The sequence below is a fragment of the Excalfactoria chinensis genome, chromosome 6, assembly GCF_039878825.1.
Source record: "Excalfactoria chinensis isolate bCotChi1 chromosome 6, bCotChi1.hap2, whole genome shotgun sequence".
Classification (NCBI taxonomy): Eukaryota; Metazoa; Chordata; class Aves; order Galliformes; family Phasianidae; genus Excalfactoria; species Excalfactoria chinensis.
Window position 1 is genome coordinate 28,892,778 of NC_092830.1, and position 20,833 is coordinate 28,913,610.

Here is a 20,833-nt window from a genome sequence, read left to right on the forward strand (position 1 = left end):
CCAGGGTTTTGAGGATAGAAGCAGTATGACAGGCACACCGTGGCATTGAAGTGATGGGTTTCTCTGGGACTGATCTCTCCAGGTAGCAATGCTCCTAGTGGCAAAGCTGCCTTGTGCCTGAGTTCAGGTAACCAAGATTTTTCCAAATCAGTCCAAGCAAAGAGCTTTTCCATTTCCTGGTGGATAAGAAGTGCATTGTAAACAATCAAAAGCTGTCAGTGGTTCAAGGAGTGCAAGGGAACTGATGTTATCGGAGCTGGTAGTCACAAGCCGAGGATGGCCCCAGAGATCCTTCACCGTGAACACTCTCCATCCAGGTGCGTTTCCCAAGTGGACTTTGGGAAGAATTAGGGAGAAGCTCCCACCTGAATGGATGAGTAATAGGAAGCTGTAGCAAAGCCTCATCCTATGAGCAGCACTGTATTGGGAAGTTTCCAGTGCAAACTTTGTTTGAAAGAAGTAAGGTGCTGCTCTGCCCTCCTGCATGTGTGATGGTACTGGTCCCATTCACTGTTCCTAGGGGTCCTGTGATTCTCACAACCCTCCCTTCCTGTGGGAACAAATGCATTATTCTCTACAGCTGCCTAGAAGGAGGTTGCAAGGAGCTGAGCATCAGCCCCTTTTCTCAAGTGACTAATGATGGGACAGGAGATAAGGGCTGAAGTTGCACCAGGGGACATTCAGTTTGGGTGCTAGGAACAATTTCTTCTCAGGAAGAGCAGAGAGGCACTGGCATAGGCTGCACAGGGAGGGAGGATTCACCATCCCAGGGGTGTTCAGGAAACATGGAGATGTGGCACTGTGGGATGTGGTCAGTGGGCATGGTGGGGGTGGGCTGATAGTTGGACTGGATGACCTTAGTGGTCTCCTCCAACCTTACAGTTTCTGTAATTCTACAATTCTATGGTAGCATTCAGCTCTTTAACTCATCTGAAATGAATGCCGTATATGTTATTTTTTTACTTCCACGTTTTCTTCAGCTTAAATACAGTTCTGTATTTTACAGAGTTAGCACGTGATGCCCTCCTAATTTGCTGTAAAATGCCTGCAGTTCTGGGGTAGAACACAGCAGAACAAAATCTGTAGCAAGCTGAAAGCAACGGGGAAGCTTTATTTCATAAAGATGCCCAAGTGGGCTGTGCCATCAAAATGATACAACATGGAAGCCACATCCTGCTGGCTTGGCTAATCCATCAAAGAGCTTTCAGTATTTTCCCTTGGAGTAACAGCTTTAAATTTTAATAAGCTGTAGTGTACTTTCACCGGATGTCATAAGCTGATACAAAGTTTAAATGAGGCTAAGCAAGTGGGAGCCTAGGAGAAATGAGCATAAGAAGTAAATGATTTCCTCTCTTTTACAAGTTCATTTCATTAGGATTATTTTGGAAAGAAAAGAAAAAATGAAACTATATTTTTTTTCCCTTTCTCCGGATGTTTTGATGTCAGTGGAGGGAGGCAACAATCAAAGTGCAGCATCAGGGGGGCAGACATGCAGGATAATTGCCAGCTCCACCCCTGGAGGTGCCCATGGCCAGGTTGGATGGGGCCCTGATCTGGTTGCAGTAGGATGGAGCCGGGTGGGTTTTAGGGTCGCTTCCAGCCCAGCCATTCTATGATTCTGTGAGGCTTATAGCAAACTGTAGGACTGCTTTGGGTTTGTTTTTCTTCTGCTGCTTCTTGCAATGCCATGGAAAAGTGAGGTGTAATATATTTTTTTTTACTGCGTGTGATGATTTTGTTTGTTTATATCCATGTAGCCCACTGAAATGACTCCAAAACATTCTAAGCTAAAAACACAAGATGCTCCATTTTGAGCTTAAAAAGTCATTTCTGTGCTCGGGAGCTGTACTCATTCTCAGTGGAGTGGGCATAGTAACACACACTGTGCGGTGGATTATATTTACGTGATTATACCCTCCAGGCAACAACGTGGTGCTTAAGATATGAGTCAGTCAGAAAGACCAAGGCAGAGAGAATCAGATTTAGTGATGATAAGATTAGCTCTCAGAAGATCTGGACCAAAGCAACCAGTGTTTCTCCGAGATATGTTTGTCCAAACAGTCAATTAAACTGCACATATAAGAAAATCTTGAGCCATTTGATGGCTCCCTGCAGTCTGAGGAAGCAGTAACCACACAAGGATGGGGATGTGCTGCACTGGTGGATGGGGCAGGTGGGCAGGAGCAACAGCAGATGTGGGTCAGGGCCCAGCCAGGCTTGCGATGGCCATGGGCAGGGGGCTGGAAGAAGCTCCTGGGAAACATGCAGGGCAAGGGAAGAGAGGGGGCAAGAAGGCGAGAAATGCGTGCAGGGAAACAGCAGCAGGAAGGGGAAAGAACAAATGAGAACTGGCAAGTTGATAAAAGAACAAAAGGCCTTTGTCTCACACCAGAGACAGCTAACTACAGAAATAGTTTTCCCATGAAGCTACCCCAGGGATGGCTGCAAGTAGGAAGATCTTTACACTCATAACTCGTTCCTGCAAGTGCTCATCTGTACAGCTCACAAGCATGGAAGCCATGGAAGGCGAGTGGAGAAAATCAGCCTGAATGTGCAGAGAGCTGGTGATGTGAGGCTCCATGCCTTCCTCCTGCACCCTGGCAGTGGCTGCTGACAGCAGCTCGCAGCAGGCAGGGGAGTCACGTACGTATGAGTCAGGTAGAAAGCAGACATAAGGCTGACATTCACTGCCAGCCTGATTTTCAGAAGTGCTGAGTGCAGGCTACTCCCATTCAGACCATGCACTGTTCGTCCCAGTTCTGTTTTGTGGCAGCAGAGCTGGGAATGTAAAACAGGTCTGAGAGACGCTGGGGCTGCAGAATACTGAAATCCAGTTGGTTCTTCCAAAATGAGTGGCTTGTGGCATGCATTTCCTTTATCTCATGAGCTATTTTTATTGAAAATGCCCTATCACTTACTAATTTGTTCACTTGTTCTCTGGAGAAAAAAGGGTTCCAGTTCAACAACAGATCACATCTATGGCGCCAGAAGGTGAGGGGGATGAATGCCACGCAGCACAGTCTGTATCTGGTAGCACATTTCACCTTCCAGAATTAGATTTGACCATGGGTTATTCTGTTGCAACTGGGACAAATTTGTAATGGGATGGATTCGTTTGTGATCCAATCTGTTCTGTTGGAACTTATCACTGGTGAGCAAATCATGTCATCGATAGGAGCTCAACATTGAAGCCTCCTGCTGGCATTGCTCAGCCATCCCCAGCCACGGGGATGGCTTCACCCAGCTCCCAGCTGCCGTGTAGAATCACAGAATCACAGAATGGTTTGGGTTGGTACCAGCACACGCTTCTCTCACTGCTTGTGCTGTGAGCGTTTTGACATCAGCCACTCCAAATTAGAAAGTGATGTTACGGGAAACTTAGTAACAGCACAGAAATGCCAACACATCCTCTCTGCCGCCTCATACTGTGCTTTGTTCATCCAAAGAATGTCTTGCACTTCACAACCACCTGGAGGATGAGCGCAGTGTTTTGCCCCAGGGGGGATGTGGTGCACCTCGAGCCCCGGTCTAAGTGACACATAGAATGCTTTCTCTGTATCACCTCCCTGGCAGATCCCCTGGGGGACAATTGATCTGCCTTCCCCTGGGCCTCCTTAAGCTTCATTTCACCTTTTGCTGTGGGTTTTGGGGTTAGCACTGTTAGCACCGTGGGTTGTAGGGCATGGACCCAGCACCCAGCACAGGGTCTTGGCATCAGCAACTCAAGTCCTATGGACCTGACTAATCCTGTTTCTTGTTTGAATGGTAGTCTCCCCAGAAAGGCAACATTCTGCTCTTCAGTGATGCCCACTGGATACTGTTCCACTGTGGGTAATTCCACCTGGGGGGGGGGGGGGGGGAGGGGGATGGTGAGGGGAGGAGTGGGAAGGGGAACTGCTTCTGCCCCACACTGAGCGAAGTCCCCTGCACCCACGGTGGGCAGCAACAATGGGTCTGCGGGAGGTGAGAAGGGAAGAATGAGCTGGGTTAGGGGAAATACAGCCTGAAAGAAAAGGAAAGGGCCAGTGGATCTGAAAGCCCCGATAAAAGCCCGAGACAAAGGACAAAGGAGCCTGGGAGATTACCAAAGGGAAGTGGGAGGAGGAGCAGGGAGAATGATGTCGAGTAGGATGGTAATGATGGGTCAGTGGTTGGACTGGATGATCTCAGTGGTCTTTTCCAGCTTTTATGATTCTGCAAGTGCTGCACAGAGGTGGGAGTTCCCTGGCTTAGGGCAGAGGGTACTGAATGGCTCAGTGCTCTCCATATGTAAGAATGCAGCCCTTTTCCCTTTCTTTCTAAGAGCACCTGGCAAACTAAGGGACAGATCGAGCAGGGAAACATGTCTGTGTCTGTCTGCAGCCCCATGTCTGCTTGCACACCCACAGCAGCAGCCCTCTTTGGTGCTCCATCCCCAAGCACACGGAACCATGGAGGTGGCAGGCAGGGACTCAGGGGCTGGGCATCCAGCACCCTGCTGCAGGAGGAAGCGTCACACTGCTGCTGTTCATCTGCTTATTTTCTTCTAATAAAAAGGTGGGCATGACTCACTCCATTAAGAAACAAAAGCAAAGCTGTAATCTGCTGAAAGGCGGTTGTTTGGAGGCTCAGTGTTAGGTGTGAGAAGGGAGGAAGGTCAGCGGCAGGTCACATGCCATGATATACACCCGGTTGTCACTTCAGGTCCAGAGCTCTTCCCCAGGGAGTTGAGTTTCTGAGCTGTAACATTTGCCCCCTCCTTCAGACCGGGGCTGGGGAGAGAATCTTTCCCTCCCACCCCTTCCCGTGTCACTGGGGTTTTCTGGGAGGAAATGATGCTCACTGCCACCGTGCCAGCCCCCTCCTTCCTCCCGAGAGGGAGAAAAAGCTCACGTTGCCTGGAACCCCTTTGTGCACCACTTTGTGACCACTGAGCAGCTGGGCTGTACTAGGAGAGCTGGGGGGATTGGGACTGGTTTTGTGTCGGGGTGGCAAGAGCAGGGCTGAGGGCAGGAAGTAGGCTGTGCTGGAGGTTCTTCCTGCGTGACCAGGAGCAGAATCCCCCAGCTATTAATCACAGGGTGAACACGAAGGGGACAGCGTGGGGCCACGGTGATGGCAGCACCCACACTGGGACCAACACCTGCAACCACCCACCCAGCTGTCCGGTGTTGTTCCATCTGACACCCACTGATGTAGAGCAGGGGGCGGTCAGGTTAAGAGGACCCAGCTGGGGGCTGCAGGGGTTCGAAAGAGGAAGAAGTGGAGGTGCTTCAAAACTGCTCGTGGCTTTGCTTCCCATCAGCTCGAGTGTTTTCCTTGTGCTGTCTCCTTCATGCATCTGTGTTCCCGCTGCAGGCACTTTGGGGCAGGGTGGCACTTCCTGCCCACGGTGCAGGTGAGCATATTTCCGGGCAGCATCAGAGTAATAACAGCGTGCTGCTCCTGGACAGCTCCACTGTGACATTCCCTGGCTGCCATGAGCCTGGCTGCAGCACAGCCTTTTGCCCGACCTCTTCCAGGGATTGCCGCTTCTCTTTTTAATTACTTCATAAAACTCATCTGTGAGGAAAGGGAAAGTGCTGAATTTCCTAATCCCGTGTATCAGTGTGATGACCCCGGGGCACAGCGGCAGGCTGTGCCCTGCTGCATTACTCTTCCTCAGGCCTCTGGCCACAGTCCTGCAGCCTACACCTTTGCTACAAGTAAGGGGACATCACATCCCCAAAGAGAGACCATTTTTCCTAACCCCATTTCTGTTCGTCCCCTTTTTGCCACTCATTCATTCTGCACAGCAGCACTTCCCACCCTGTCCAGAGCTGCCTCCTGCTTTGGTGCCAGGCTGCAGCCCCGACGGGTCCTTGCTGGTGGGGACATAAATAGCCGGGGAGAGAATAAAGGGAACTGAATCCCGCTACAGCCCTGCGAGAGAAAGATGCCCCAGTGCTGCCCTCCTTCCTCCCTCACCTCTTCCTCCTCCTCACCCCCCTCCGGCTCTCAGCCACGGCTGGGGAGGGGGAGGCGGTGATGCCGATGACGGGGTGAGGCTCAGACCGATGACTGGAGAATTTTTGCGGCGTTTTTCAGCTTCCTCTGCCTCCCGAACTGACTAACGCTGTTCGCGGCGGGGAGGGGAGCGCAGGGGAGGGGAATCCCGTCAGGGGGCGGAGCGCGGGGCGGGAGATGCCCATATTTGGAAGGGCGGGCGCGTCACTCCCCTTATTTGGGCAGTGTCGTCACAGCCCGGCCTCCCATTCATATAAATGCCCGCTGGCAGCGGCCGGGATTCCCTGCTCGGGCTCGGCGCGGAGCCTCCATCCCTCCCGTCCCGTTCACGCGTAGCGGCCCTGCGGGCCCGCGGCTCTCGCGCAAGCACCGGTAACCCTCGGGCCGCTCTCCCGTCCCGGGCATCCCCGCCGCGGAGGGTCTCACCCTGCGGCCGCGATGAAAGTCACCTCCCTCGACTGCCGGCAGCTGCGGAAGCTCCTGCGGAAGGAACCCTCCCGCTGCCTGGTGCTGGACTGCCGCCCCTACCTGTCCTACTCGGCCTCCTGCCTCCGGGGCTCCCTCAACGTCAACCTCAACTCGGTGGTGATGCGGAGGGCCCGCGGTGGGGCCGTGCCGCTCCACTTTGTGGTCCCCGACGCGGCCGCCCGCTCCCGGCTGCTGTTGGGCTCCGAGGGGGCGGCGGGGACGGCCCGCCTGGCGGCCGTCGTGGTGCTGGACCAGGGCACGGGGCACTGGCAGAAGCTGAAGAAAGACAGCACGGCGCAGATCGTTCTCAACGCGCTGCTCTCCAGTCTTCCCGAGGCCGGGGCCAGGGTCTGCTTCCTGAAAGGTGAGAGGGCGGCGGGGAACGTGTAGCCGGCAGTGGGGGACTTGGGGGAATCGACCCCCGGAGCCCTTCGGGACGCGGCCCCTTCCCCACGCACGGTGTTAAACCGCTTATAGGTGCGGGGCAGGGAGGTAACGCCGGGATTTCATTTCTTTTCCACCCACCGGAGATAAATCCCGGATAGGCTCCGCGGGCTGAGCCCAAATACCTTTCCGCTCACTCCCTCCACGCGTTTAAGCGGAGGGTGGCAAGCGAAGAACATCGTGGAAGGAGAACGAAAGTTGGTTTCGAGGGAGCGGGCTGCCTGGGACGCTAACCCGATCCCAAGAGCCACTCGGCCGCCCTGCATGGACGGCAACACCGGGGCCGCAGCTCGTAGCCCGGTACCGGAGGTGCTGGGGCTATGACTCCCCGGGGCAGGCAGGGGAAAGCCAGAGCCATAACGGAGGGGCTCAATGGGGCTTGCGAATACTGCCTTCCTCACGTGCATTATAGCCTTCGGATGGCGGTTTTTGTTTTCCTTCCGTGTATTCCGGGGGTAATAAAACAATAAAAAACAGCAGCCCGCCCTTTCTCCTCTCCCCCGCTCCGTTTCGCCCGACAGCGCCTTTGTCCTTTTGCCCTCGCCGTATCCCAGCCCTCCCCTGTCCCTTGGCAGCGCGGAACTGTCCGGGGAGCGCCGAAAGGATTCCCAAAGAGACCCCAAATAGCCCGGGGGCAATGGGAGGTCACGGCTGGAGGAGAAAGTCCAGTGACAGTTTGTAAATTGTATTATGGACTTCTATTAAGTGTTTTATTCTAGTAGGATTTCTGCTTCATTTTATTGTTTTCTGCCCAGTTTGTGCTTCCTCTGCCAGAAAGAGCTCAGAGGACTTCACCACTGGGCAGTGGAACTTCCAATGTAGGGAGCCTGGTTCCAAGCAGGAGAGAGATGCAGGGCGGCTTGTCACCAGCCTGGCCTTGTCTGGTCACTCCCAGATGCTGCAGGGACCCCTGCAGCATCAATTCTGCTGTCCCAGGGCAGGGGTGCTTGTACTGTGTGGGGCCAGGCAAACCCTATGGGACCCCATTAAAATAGGGATGAGGAAACATCTGCAGGGCTACCCTGGTAAGTGTGTGGCAATGCAGGAGCTGAATTAAGCTCTGCAGATTCCCAGCCTGTTGGCTGAACCACAGAACCTCCTATGTCCCAACTCCCCATTTTGAAGTGGTAGATGTGGGCAGTTTATATGGGGTGGAGGGTTGATGTAGGCTCCGCTTTGCATCTTTTGTGTATTGCAAAGCCTCTTTTCTTGAAAGCCTGATGACATGAGGCTGAAAGGGCTTCCCCTCAGCAGGGCACAGTTTCCTCCCCTCTCACCTCTCTGCAAATTGCTCTGGGTCTCAGGACACAGCAGCCCACAGCTCAGGTGTGACTCATTGCCAGAGCTGCTGATTCACCGGGGCTGCAGACCCCCAGGAAGCTGTGATGGTGCAGGGACATAAGGTGACACCAGGGACATAAATCACCCTGCAGCACTGGGTGTTGTGTGCAGAAAATAGGGACCTCTCGGCCTCCTAGCAGTGGCTGTGCTGTCTGGTGCGTGCGTTTGACCCCTTCACCACTGAGTGCTCACTGTGGGTCAGCTTGGCCCCAGCAGAGCAAGGAATTGTGTGGTGGGGGGAGAAGGGCTCACAGAAAGATAAAACAGTGTACGGTCCCGTGGTGCTAACAGGGATTCTATTATTTATTGATTAAAAATGAAAGCGCAGCCCCACTCCCTGTGATGAGCAATGGAGTATTTGCAGAGATGACCTCAGGGAAGCTAGGTTGAGAGGAGAGGGGGAAGAGGAGATTGCTGGAGGAGGGGATGAGATGATGACTCACCATCAGAGCGGCCTGCAAATATCCTGATCCCTGAGGCTTGCAATTAACCATTCAGCGGCCGCATGCACTGCTGCCCCAGAGACATGGGGAACACACATGCTGACTTGGTTCACACACATCTGTGTTCATTCAAAAGCAAAAACAGCACAAGGTGTAAATGGGGATAATGGCTATTCCTATGGACTGAACATATTTTTTCCTACGTGAAGGCAGTGGCTGGGGGCAGTGGGAGGATAAGGTCAGCCATGCAAAACATCAGGATTTAGAAGCCTGCTCTGTGGGAAGGCAGTTTGGGATCAGGCAGTTGGGAGAGTTTCTCATGTCTGTTGGCTCTTCCACAATGAGGGCTATCATTTCATCAGCTCCTTTCATGTTCTCTGTAGTCACGCTGCTGCTTGTCCTGTGCTGGTTGAATTTGGCTGGGGTCAGGGGAGGAAAGGTATGGGTGCTGTGAATGTCAGCTGCATGCAAAGCCGCCCTCGTGCCCCTGGCATGGAAAACAGCTTTTCATCTCACCTAGTGGGCTTTAAACTGTGCAGTGCTCTTGCAACACAAGGACCCCATGGCAGAACTGAGTGGGCGACAGCAGCACGTCATCAGTTTGAGCACACATCTGCCCAAGCATCACCTGCGTATGAGGCACCGGTGTGCAGGGCTGCGGGGTCAGAGGTGGCGGCAGTGGGCAGCGCAGGCAGCGGGGCTGTGGGTGCACAGAGCCTCAGTGCTTCCTTTGTTGCGAAACCGTGCCCCGATCGGGGCGCACAACGGCACCGCTTATCAGGGCAGAACGGTGGCAGATTAATGAGTCACACCGCAGGCCTTGCTTGCACAGCCCTGTTTACCTGGCGGTCACGCTCCAAAGGGTTATTGAATTTTCCTGTAGAAGAGCTCTCTGACAATTCATTTTCGCTCTGAAAAATCACAGGTGGCGGATGCACGGCACACAGCTGACATTTCCAGGCTGTTTCTGCTACCTGATGTATCCACGTTCACTTTGGTGAGCGTATTCCTAGCCTGGAAATAGGCAAGCATTTAGCTAAGGACAAACTTTGAGTAACGGTGTAATAATAGGATTAATTCCTTTTCATTAACGGCGCGCTGAATGTAACGAAGGCAGTACTTAACCATGCAGAATCGCTCATGTGGGGCCATTCAGCTGTCAAACGCTGTCACAGGATTTCATTAGGTTTTATAGTGGTTATTTAACAGATTGGTTTCAGTGGGACTGTCTTCATTAACTTGCTGTCTCATGCGTTGTGGTGATTAATGATGCGATCTCAAGCGTTCTCTTGTGCCCGCGTCCTTTTAGAAAGGCAGGTACAATATTTCTTGGGCTGTCCCACTGCATGCAGTAAGAGCAGGTTTGGGATGAATTCTGCAGAGCTCTCCCTCCAGCACTGGCAGCCGTGTGTGTGTGACTGGAGGAGGGAGCTCAGTCCCTGCTGTACTGAGGTTAATGTTTGCTGGACTCAACAGATCTTCTTGCACTAACAGTTTTCATCTCTACCCACTGGTTTTTAGCAAGTTAATAATTGTCAGCAGTATTGGAGGCTTTCCTTGGGTGCCCAAAGCCTCTCAAACAGCCCCACATCATCACTGGGGACAGCTTTCTAACCAACCCTGGCAACAGCACTGCAGCACTGTCCCGCTTCATTACCAGCACCGAGCCTCATTTCTCCTCTGCTTTAATTAAACCACTTTTTGGAAGTGCTAACATCAGTGTTTTGTTTTTTCCCCTCCTTCCCCAGGGGGCTATGAAACCTTCAATTCGCAATATCCTGAGTGCTGCGTGGATGGGAAACTCATTTCCCTGGAGAGGAGCGATGCAGAGAGGAACCTCACCAGCCACTGTGAGAAGCAGAGTGCCAACCACAAGCCTGCCTACGACCAGGTGTGTGTCACCAGGGCCACCTCCCCCTCAATCTTCTTGTGCCACCGGGGTACTTCTGTCCCTGCTTCATGTCTTGTCTGCTCCAAAGGCAGAAGCGTGTAAGAGTCTGTGGTGCATGGGGTTAGAGTTATCTCTGTGTGTTTTGATCAGAGAACCTATTGCAATCAGAGAATTATAGATTTGTTTGAAGGGTCCCTTAAAGACTGTCTAGTCCAACTCCCCTTCACAGAACAGGGACACCTACAGCTCTGTCAGGTACACAGAGCCCCATCCAGTCTGACCTCGGGTGCCTCTGGGGATGGGGCATTACCACATTTTAGGGCAGCCTGTGCCAGTGCTTCGCTATGCTTAATGTAAGAGTCTTCTTGATAGCCAATCTAAAATGTCTCTAGAGAGACTGGCAAAGGAGCTAACAGCTCTGGAACTCAAGCTGACGTCCAACATGCCTCACAAACGTGATGGCACAGGGCACAGTGATGGTGGTCCTTATGCTGGCACAGGCTGCCAGCAGGTTGTCGCAGTCCCTGTCCCACGTGCCACTAAGGTTGCTTGTCTGTGCTGCTGGCCAGCAGCACCTCCAGCTGGCTTCAAAATGAAGCAGCAGTAGGAGGCACAAACCATCTTCAGCCCAAAACTGCACTGAGGCTGCATTCACCACACAGCCAGGCAGCGCTAATGCTGGCTGTTAGCAGCAGCCCCCTCCCAGGGGACACCAAAGGGGCAGGGAGAGGTGTGGGGCTGCTGCTTTCCGGCAGATGTGGCTCTGGGAGGCCCTTCGGGGTTTCCGTCGGAAGTCACCGTGCTCCCACGCCCGCCCCCGGGGCTGGGGAAGACGCCTGCCCCCAAATGTCACCCTGTGGTTGTGCTGCTTCCGGGGGTCCCCAGAGCGAGCCTCATAATGCAGGTGGCTCCTGGCTGTCCCTGGCAAATTGCACTGTGTGTGTGTGTGCGGGGAGGGGGGTGGGGGTCCATAACATGATTACTCACCCCTGCGGGCTGGCGGCAGCACTGTGCATCATGGAAAGTTACCTGCCACCTGCATCTGTCAGGCGGTGGCTTTTCTTCACGGTGTCGTCATCCGGCTTTTTCACATTCTGGGGAAAGAGGAACTGAGATTACATCTTGCAGGGTGAGAGACTGGATGGTGACGCAGGGGTGGGGGTGTCCCCTGCCCCAGTCCTGTAGTGCTGCAGTCACAGGGATTTTACTCTATCATGGGGCTGAGCCCCACTCTAGGCTTCCCCTGCCGCCCCAGGCCTCCCAATGAAAAAGCACTTTGGGCCCTCCTGAGGGGCAGGAAACATGAGTGGGTTGGTTCCACCTCTGTACCTCTCAGATGTGGACAAGAAAATGAAAAGCTGCTTCCTGCATGGGCTGTGCCAGTGCAGTGATTCACTGGGCAGCAGCACTGGGGTCCAAAGCCACCATGGGGAGAGGCGAGAGGGTGGGGAGCAGGCATCCTCACACACTCTCTTGTCTTTTTCCCTGCAGTATCAGGACTCAAAACACCATTGCAAAGGCAGTGTTTGAGTTGCATGTTTTTGCTTCTTCTCTTCTAGGGTGGCCCGGTGGAAATCTTGCCTTTTCTCTACCTTGGTAGTGCCTATCATGCTTCCAAGTGCGAGTTCCTCGCCAACCTGCACATCACGGCCCTGCTCAATGTCTCCAGGAAGAGCTCTGAGTCCTTTCAAGACCAGTACTGCTACAAGTGGATCCCCGTGGAGGACAGCCACACGGCAGACATCAGCTCACACTTCCAGGAAGCCATTGACTTCATTGGTAGGTGCCCTGGGTTCTCAGCTTCCCAAAGGGGGAGCCAAGGGCTTCTCAAAGAGTGCTGCGTACCCACAGCAGTGTCCAAGCCCTCACAATAGAGCCATAAGTCAGAGGCTCAGAAGTGTGGGGAAAAAAGGCACAAAAACACAGGGAGTGCTGGTGGCTCGCTGCCATCCAGCCAATTCCAACAGGGAATTGGCTCCTGGAAATAATGGGTAACTCAGAACAACAAACTTATGTCACTGCATTTTTTTGTATGTTCCAAGATGTTACTTTAAAAGTTCAAGCATAATCATCAGTATCTGCCCCAGCTATGGGTTGTCAACAAGGAAGGGGCACAGACGAGGTGTTGGGGAGGACGAGGAAGGAAACACCTCCTTCCTATTTCCACCAGGCAGACAAGGCGAGTGGGCCACTCAGCTTTGTTTTTCTTTCCAAAGCAGGTTACAAGTTTGTGTTCTTTGACACTGCAGATAGAAAAACAAAGCAAATCTGATGTAAGAGTGCCCTCCAGGACCTTTCTCTTCCTGGTAAAGGACTTCTCACAATTTTCAGGGAAATGATAATTCACTTTTGTCACATTCCTCCCCCCTTCTGATAGTTGTTGAGTCACTTGAAAATTTCCCCAAAATTTTGAGGATGATTTCAGTTTTCACTTTCTTTAAAAACTGTGTGGTGTAGATACTGGAGGTGACTCAAATCTGTGTCTTCCTTGTTATGTATAGCAGTTAAATATAACTGGTCCTGGTGGCACCAGTCCCCCAGCAGGCTAAGACAGGCAAATGATAACTTGCTCAGCTCTATGCTGTACCAGTGCCATGCAGCAAGCACAACGCCAGTGTATTTCTCCATAAATTGGAGCTTGAACATATTGCCTGAGGCAAGAGACCAGAGGACATCTATTTTTGAACTGCATTTTAGTGTGGAAAGGGCTTATTTTAAGCACACTCTCTGTAATCTAATAACAATCGTTGTGTTGTGTGAGTAACCACAGAGGCTCCCTGTTGTGTAAAATGGGTGCTTTGCATAAGCCTTTTATATCCTGACTTAAGTCCAGGCATCCTTTAGCCAGGCTGTAATTAGCAGCTGCCAGGCAGTCCTCGTGGGCTTTGTAGCATTGCCCCAGGGACTCTGCCCAAGGGTGCCACCAAGAGTTCCTCCCGGTATGGCTGATTGCTGCCAACCCACCAAGCAGCAGGACAGATTTGGATTTTAAAGAGGAAACCCTGTTTTTCTAGCAGAGCTGACAAGAGGAAATTCTCTGCAGCTCTTGCCTTTGAAATACCCAGTGGGGTAAGGGCTGGTGCTTTTAACCACACTTAGTGAAAATGCAGGAATAGCGAACGCAGGCACTGCCCAGATGTCTGATGTGTCAAAACACTCTGAAAAGCAAATTGTAGCAGAGGGGAAATGGATACCTGGGAAATGCTTTCCTAAAACTGGAGGTAGGGCCAAATTGGGATCCACAGATACTGAAACAATGTCAGCTGGAGCTGAGCTCCATCTTGGGCTGGGTTTTGTCCCTTCTCTGTCTGTCTTTGTGCCACTCTTGGCACCCAACAGCAGAGGGTCCTTGCTGATGGGTTGGCTGCTGGGCACTCATCCCAGAGTCTTCTCTAGCCCCAGCGACAGCTGACGTCTGCATGACTTTCTGTTCCTTAGATTATGTCAGACGAGCAGGGGGCAAGATCCTGGTGCACTGCGAAGCGGGGATTTCACGCTCTCCCACCATCTGCATGGCGTACCTCATGAAGACAAAGAAGCTGCGCCTGGAGGAGGCCTTTGACTACATCAAACAGCGCCGGAGCCTGATCTCACCAAACTTTGGTTTCATGGGACAGTTGCTACAATATGAGTCAGAGATCCTGTCTTCCACCCCCAGCCCTCCCATTGCCTCGTGCAAAACAGAAGCCGCCTCTTTCTTTGCAGAAGAACTGACATTAGGCAAAAATTTTGAAGGCTCGTGTTTTGCCTTCCCTACCTCAGTGCTGAGTTCTGTGCCCATCCACTCCCCTGTCCACCCACTGAAGCTCAGCCCTATGACGGCTTCTTCATCCTGCTGAATGCCCTGGAGCCCTCAGAGCCCAACTGTGACCCTAATGATAATATTTCATGAACGTGCAATAGAAAAACCTCACTGACTTAGTCCGAGGTGGTCCTTGTGGGTGATACTTCCCATACACTGACTGTGAGGCGCAAGTGCTCTACGTGTGGCAGGTTTTCTGAACTTTTAATGTTGTTTTGTGAGGTTGTTTTTGTTTTTTAGTACTTTTCTAGGTTTTTATCCAGGACGTGCAGCCACTACTGTATTTCCAGATTCCTGGGGAGCAATGAGAAATCCATTTCAGGTGTTCTCAGTCCATACCTTCTTCCCTTTTTTTGTTTATGAGAAGAACCTTATTTAAAGTTTCAAGCAATAAACAGCAGCAGTGGGGGGAAAAACAAAACAGAAAGCCCTTCTTGCACCTGAAGAGATGCGTTTCTCCAGTTTTCCTCCCCCCTTCGTGCCCTGTTTCAGGGAGCAGAGTGCCAGGGCAGCAGGGCTCTCTGCCTGGCTGCTGTTGTGCACCCTCTGTCCCATTCTGGGCTCTGTTGTGTCAGGTAGTGACCTCAGTGTAACTAGAGACCAAAAGGACCACGGATCCCTTCAGGTGTATCATTTCCTGTACTCCTGCACTTGCCTTTGTACTTGGCATGCTTTTAACTGATGCCGAGGGACTTAAACTATCAGGCTACCCTGCTAAGCTATTATAGTCCCATCTGTTGTTTAAGAACGGCCCTAGAATACTTGAATGTCTCCACAACCCTCAGTCAAGTTATTTCCCATCAGATGACACTGCTGCTGCTGGATTTTACACCAAAAAATAAGACGAGCTTGGCTTTTTGGTCTCTTCCCAAGCATTTCTGACATGTGTTGTGTGTGGTAAAGTGGTCTTGTTCAGTGTTATGTGGCTTGCTTAGTGCGTGGTCACCTCCAGCCAGCCTTCGTCTGTGAGATCTGGATTCATTGCATTGAGTTTGTGTCTGCAGGGAGCTCGGAACGAGCTGCTCTCTTTGTCTGTTGACCTTTTTATTTTTTATATGTAATACATATGGGAAATGGCAATAATTTCCAGAAGATCTCGTGAATGTGAAAGAAAGTCTGCAACCGTTTTTATGGAGTGTAAAAAAATAATCATAATAATAATAATAAAAAAAAGCAAAACTGTTTGTCATCCTTGAGTGAGCCAGAGCTGCAGGAGTGCTGGTGCTGAGGGAGGCCAGCTGAGCACCTCCACAGCGGCAGCGTGGGGTGGGAGAAGGAGGGCAGCACTGCTGGGAAGGGCCCCAAGGTGCAAGTCTATAGGGGGAGAAGGTGAGGGGGAGGAATTTTTTTGAACAGAATGACATGAGTCATGGTGGCGTCACTTCCCAGCGGCTGGGCAGGCGCTTCTCTTTTGATTCATGCATCTTTTATATAAGGTTTGCAGTCTCGCTGAAGACGAAAGCCTGCAGTCAGCACGGCCCCCGCTTCCTGCCCCGGCACAAGCAGTGGGGATGCTGTGCCCCAGGCTGGGTGATAACACAGTGCAGGTCCACCAACCACCTGCTGCTGTCATGCCATGGTCAGGCAGGCAGCTTGCAGGGCTCACCTGCTGTCAGAGATATTCTGTTTTTTTATTAATTAAAGAAGAAAAAAAAGAGAGAGAAAAAATAAATAAAAGCACTTGAAGGTCAGCATTCGAGCCATTTCACACCTCATCTCAGCTGGAAATTCTTCACCTCTCTCTGGCTTATCACCGTGGCATGTTTATGACCCATGCATCTAAGCTTTTGGGTTGAGAACGACAGATCTTTGTGTAAACTGTGCCCTGTGGGGTTAATCCCTTTGTAGCTTCCTCCTCTGACAGCAAATCTCGCAGGTGAGGAGCTGTCACCAGAGCCTTGGCTTTCCTTTGTGTGTCCTCAGGAAACTCGAGCACAAAGCCCTGCATGTGGAGAAGAGAGGTGAGTGACGTAATGAAGTAAGAGCTCATCAATTTAGTTTCTAGAAGATCTAATTGCCCCTTGTGGGGAACTCTGGAAAGTGCTCTCAGGAACCCCCAGGACCAGCTGCAGTTAAAGGCATGCGCTGCAGAGCAGGGAGGTGCAAGGCTTTGAGAGAGGGTATGTCCTGAGCAACTGTCAGAAACAAAGCAACCAACTACTCTCACTAAAGCATTGTAACACACTTTAGGAGGGGCTGCAGCGGGACCAGTTTGCTTCTAAAGAGTGAGACTGGTGATGCTACGAGCACAGGCAGGGGTTAATGGGTCACTGCTGGTACAGCTGAGTGTAGCAGCTAGAGGAGCTCCAAAGTCAGGTGGAGCAGGCAAGTAATTAGCAGAGAGGGAAGGCAGCTGCTGCGTATGAAGAGAGGCTCTGCTGTTGGGCAGTGGTGATTTGTTGGTGGATGTTGTTGGCAGAGAGAGGTGTTTGGCTGGGATTCTGCAGGGATGGAGAAAGGAACTGGAGGGAGAGGTGCTGTGCCTGGAACTGGGGTCTGAGGTCTGGACTCTGCTTAGGTGTGTTTCCCTTCTGCTTGGCTCTGGCCTGCATTCCTCTCTACAGGCTGAAGGACCTGCATCCATGTAAGTGTTCCCTCCTGTGCTCCTGTTGGCATTTCCTTTGCTGTGTCAGTGCTAGGGTGGGACCTCATGCCCAGCTCAGTGGATGTCCCTTCTTTGAGGATGCCTTGCAGCTATCTTGCCATAAGGTGTAGGGAGAAGATCACCCTGAGAGTGCTTTGTGGGTTGAACTTTGGGCAAATTCACCAGGCTGAGTCAAGGGCTACTGTAGCCCTGGTGGGCTTCTGTTTTGGGCATCTGGCTCCTGGGAGTGAGAGTTCAGATCAGAGAGATGGAGCCCAGGTGAGTGGCTAGAGCTGAAGGGCAGGCTCTCTGGTAGCTGTGCTAGAGGAGGGATATCAGAAATGAACTGCTGATGATTTTGGTGGAAAATAGGGACCTAAGTAGCCCTAACAAGGGGGATGCCAAAGCAGTGTGATTTTTAGACCTCAGAAAACATAAGGGAAAATGCTGTACCCTCAGGCGAAGCTTCGATTACAGCTCTTCTCTTATTATCCCTGAATAAAAAAATAAGCGTGAGAGGAAATAGCACAGCAAGGGGGATTTTTTTGGGAGGGTACTGCTGCCCATGAGACCGCTGGTCCTGAGCTGTGAACACCACTCGTCTTGCCCCACTGATGCCCTGATGGTGTTCCCTTATGTCCTGAGTACTCTGGTGTTATTCAGGAGCTGTCTCCACTCACCTGGTGTGGGCATGTATTGTACAACGATTGTGCCACTTAGCTTGAGTCCAGAGCTTTCTGACTTGCAAAGAGCAGTACTGTTGCTCATTCCTTCTCTGCTTTGCTGCCTTTTCCTCTCTGCCTCTGAGACAAACCTCTCAAAAACCTTTCACAAAGAAAAAATATCTTTATGTGGTGGTGGCAAATCAGACTGTGAAAAGATCTGGGGCGGGGGCGGAGGGGTGGGTGTTGTCCTCAAGTGTCCCTGTCTCTGCTTTTAGTCCAAGTGTTTGCTGGTGGGATTTGCAGCCTGTGCTGTTTACAAAGACTTCTCCAAACAGCAGAACTTATTTTGTGGCAGAATCAGTGCTTTGCAAGTACTCAAATACGCTGTATGTAGCTCTCCTGAACTCCTGGCCGTGCAGACTGGGGGCACAGAATTAAGTCTGACCCATCACGCTCAAACAAAAGTCACCCACTTGGTGCGCCTGCGTTCGGTCTCTGAGCACCACTAGGTCAGCACTGCTTCTTAATTTCATCCTTCCTGGTGATGAGATTTTCAGGAAATGAAGCCTAAACGAACAGGGCATTCCACAGGTATTGGTGTTTATGTGTTAAAAACAACACTTGCCTTGCAGGGAAGTCAGGGGACCAAATGTGGCCTGTAACAGGTCTTGAATTAGGGTGAAGCTGCAGGTGGGGTGGGTCTGACCCTTCGTCTCCACTTTTCACAGCTCTGTGCTAATTGCAGAGGAGACGCGGTGCCAGCTCACTCTCTGGGAAGAAAGCAGCAGGAACCAATTTGAAGAGCCACATAAATATGGAAGTAGGATTTTTTTGGCGTGGGAGGTGTTACCAGCACCACACATTATGGTTCCCTGGCTTTATAACACCGTAGGCTTTTATCGAGACATGAGTAAGTTCTCTAAATAAGGAATATGAAAATAGCTTGTGAAATAGGTTGAGTCATCAGAGAAAATCAAATGAAGCTTTGACACCAGGGCCTTAGTTGTAAAGTCCTACTGTGCTCCACAGTTTGCATTATAAACTACGGAGTCATTTCAATCTGTTTACTTCAGCTTCAGGATGCAAAGCACTCTGCCATCTCTGTGACTGTCAGCCTTACCAAATGGGTCCATTTTTCTGCTGCTGGTGGTGCTGCTTCACCTCCTGCCTGTGAGCACTTGCGTAGAATGTAAAGGTTACCAAGAGAAATGGCTTCTGTGGTTGGAGCTGGGATGCTTGGCAATTCTTTTAGGTTCCTCTTGTTACTGAGGAGGATTTATGGCCTCAAGATATCCTTTTCAAGTACTAGCTTTCCTCATGGAAGTCCCTGGCTTTGTTTGTAGCTTCTGGCAATTTGGAATAGGAAAGAGGGCCTATTTTCCAGGCTGGGTTTTTCTGAACTACTCATGTTAGTAAAGTTACTTACGTGAGTAAGCATCTATCAGACTTAAGTCTCCAAGTGAACCAATCATGTAGTTTTTCATGCCCTCTCTCTCTCTCTCTCTATCTCTATGAATGGGGGTTTATTTCTGTCACACAGATACTCCATTTCTGAGACTCCTTTGTAGAGCAGACAGTGGTTGATAGTGAGTCATCCCTCCTTATTAAATTGCCCCTCCACCATGAGCTGCCTGCAGGCACCGCTCCAGAGTCCATTGACTGCAGCAGGAGGATGGCTCCCAGACACAGGGTGCTGGGACGAGCCCTAGATGACTTTTTATTTGATATCTGTATTTTAAGGAGCTGTTTGTTCTACTTGGAGGTAGAATTGCTACTGCATCGGAATGGAATACTGAGGTCTATGGGACTAAAACTAGGACAACGGGTATATCCTATCTACTGTAATGCCTCCAGTCATGTTAAGTCAAGTTAACTGGAAAATCAATTGACATGAATTCCAGCATGACCATTAGCTGCTATCCAGCTGAGCCCAGAGAGCCTTGCCAAGAAGCAGCAGATTTCTAGCTGTGATAGAGCAGAGCTGTGCACATTCATCTCCTAGAGATGCTTCCCACCCGTGGTCTCCTTGGCAATGTTTGTGTTGCCCAGAGCAATTACAAGGGCTAACAGACAGCTCAGGGGTCAGGTGCTGTGGGCTGGACATGGGCTCTGCCCCTGGCTTGGGAGGGCAAGTGCTGTAGTTGGCTCTGTGCACCTCTGCTGGTACAGTTACTATCTGTTAAATCATAACACAGTGAGGGAGACCTGAACTGACCACACTGACCAAGAGGATCCCTATGGTACACATAAAAGAATTGTAGCAGAGAGCTGTTTTTTCCTCATCAAAGCTCATTTCTCCTGCGGAGAATGTTACTGCTCTGCTGCTACAAAGCAGATCTTTGCTGTTGTGGCTCTGCTCATGCAAGAAGCCTTTTGCTGCTTGAGTGGACCTGAATTTCTCTCTAAGCCCTTCTTGCAGGCTCACCCGCATGTCTCTGCCTTCTATCGGGTATAGTGATATTGATCTCAGTCTGAGAAATGCATATGGCTTTTTTTCACATGTTTGCAATATGCATTTGGGCAAAGGATGCCCAAAACGCAGACTCTTGTAACCGTGATGTATGTAATGTATTTTGTGGTTAGGAGGCCATCTATTTGTTTTATTCCTTAGTCTGTAATGTTGTACTTAGTTAAGACCAACAAGAGTGGGCAGGAAATGATGGCAGCCCTGGGTGAGTAGCAAGAAATCAGTGCACTGCAGAGAGCTAAAGCCACGGCTCGGATCTCTGAATGCAGCTGTGAAAAGCAGATGGCTTTCTGGCCAGCAGCACAACGTGCTGTATGCAGGCGGTTATGCTGGAGAGAATTGCTGACAGGGGCCACTGTTGGGGGAGCAGAGTGTGTTGTCCGGAGTCATTTGGCAGCACTCAGAACAGGTGTGATTACCAAACCCTGCTGTGAGCGGGCTCGCTCTGGGGTTGTGTGACATCTGACAGGGATACGCGTGAGTGTGGGAAGGAGGGGAGAGCAGAAAGCTTCTGTGCGAGTGGCTCTGCCCTGCTTGGAGCTTATGGGGAAGTTGGTACATCTGTTTCCATGACTGGTTGAGTTGCAAAGCGCCAAGCCAGCTATTTGCCAGGAGGCGGCGCTCAGCGCTGCGCTACGATGCTGTAAGAGCTGCCTCCTGGAGATGGTGGGGCTTGGGACCAAGTGCTACGTTCTGCAGTTTAGGCACGTTAACAGCGCCTTCCGTAATAGGCATCGCTTCAC

At 51.3% G+C, this 20,833-nt stretch overlaps 1 protein-coding gene across 1 annotated transcript; it reads left to right on the forward strand.

Annotated features, from left to right (window-relative positions):
- The first annotated feature begins 6,278 nt into the window (after window positions 1-6,278).
- Window positions 6,279-15,558, forward strand: DUSP5 (dual specificity phosphatase 5). The gene is made up of 4 exons (XM_072340870.1): window positions 6,279-6,817; window positions 10,430-10,572; window positions 12,132-12,351; window positions 14,011-15,558. Exons 1-4 carry the CDS (start codon window positions 6,424-6,426, stop codon window positions 14,409-14,411), a joined length of 1,158 nt encoding a protein of 385 aa, XP_072196971.1. The 5' UTR covers window positions 6,279-6,423; the 3' UTR covers window positions 14,412-15,558.
- The last annotated feature ends 5,275 nt before the right edge of the window (window positions 15,559-20,833 follow it).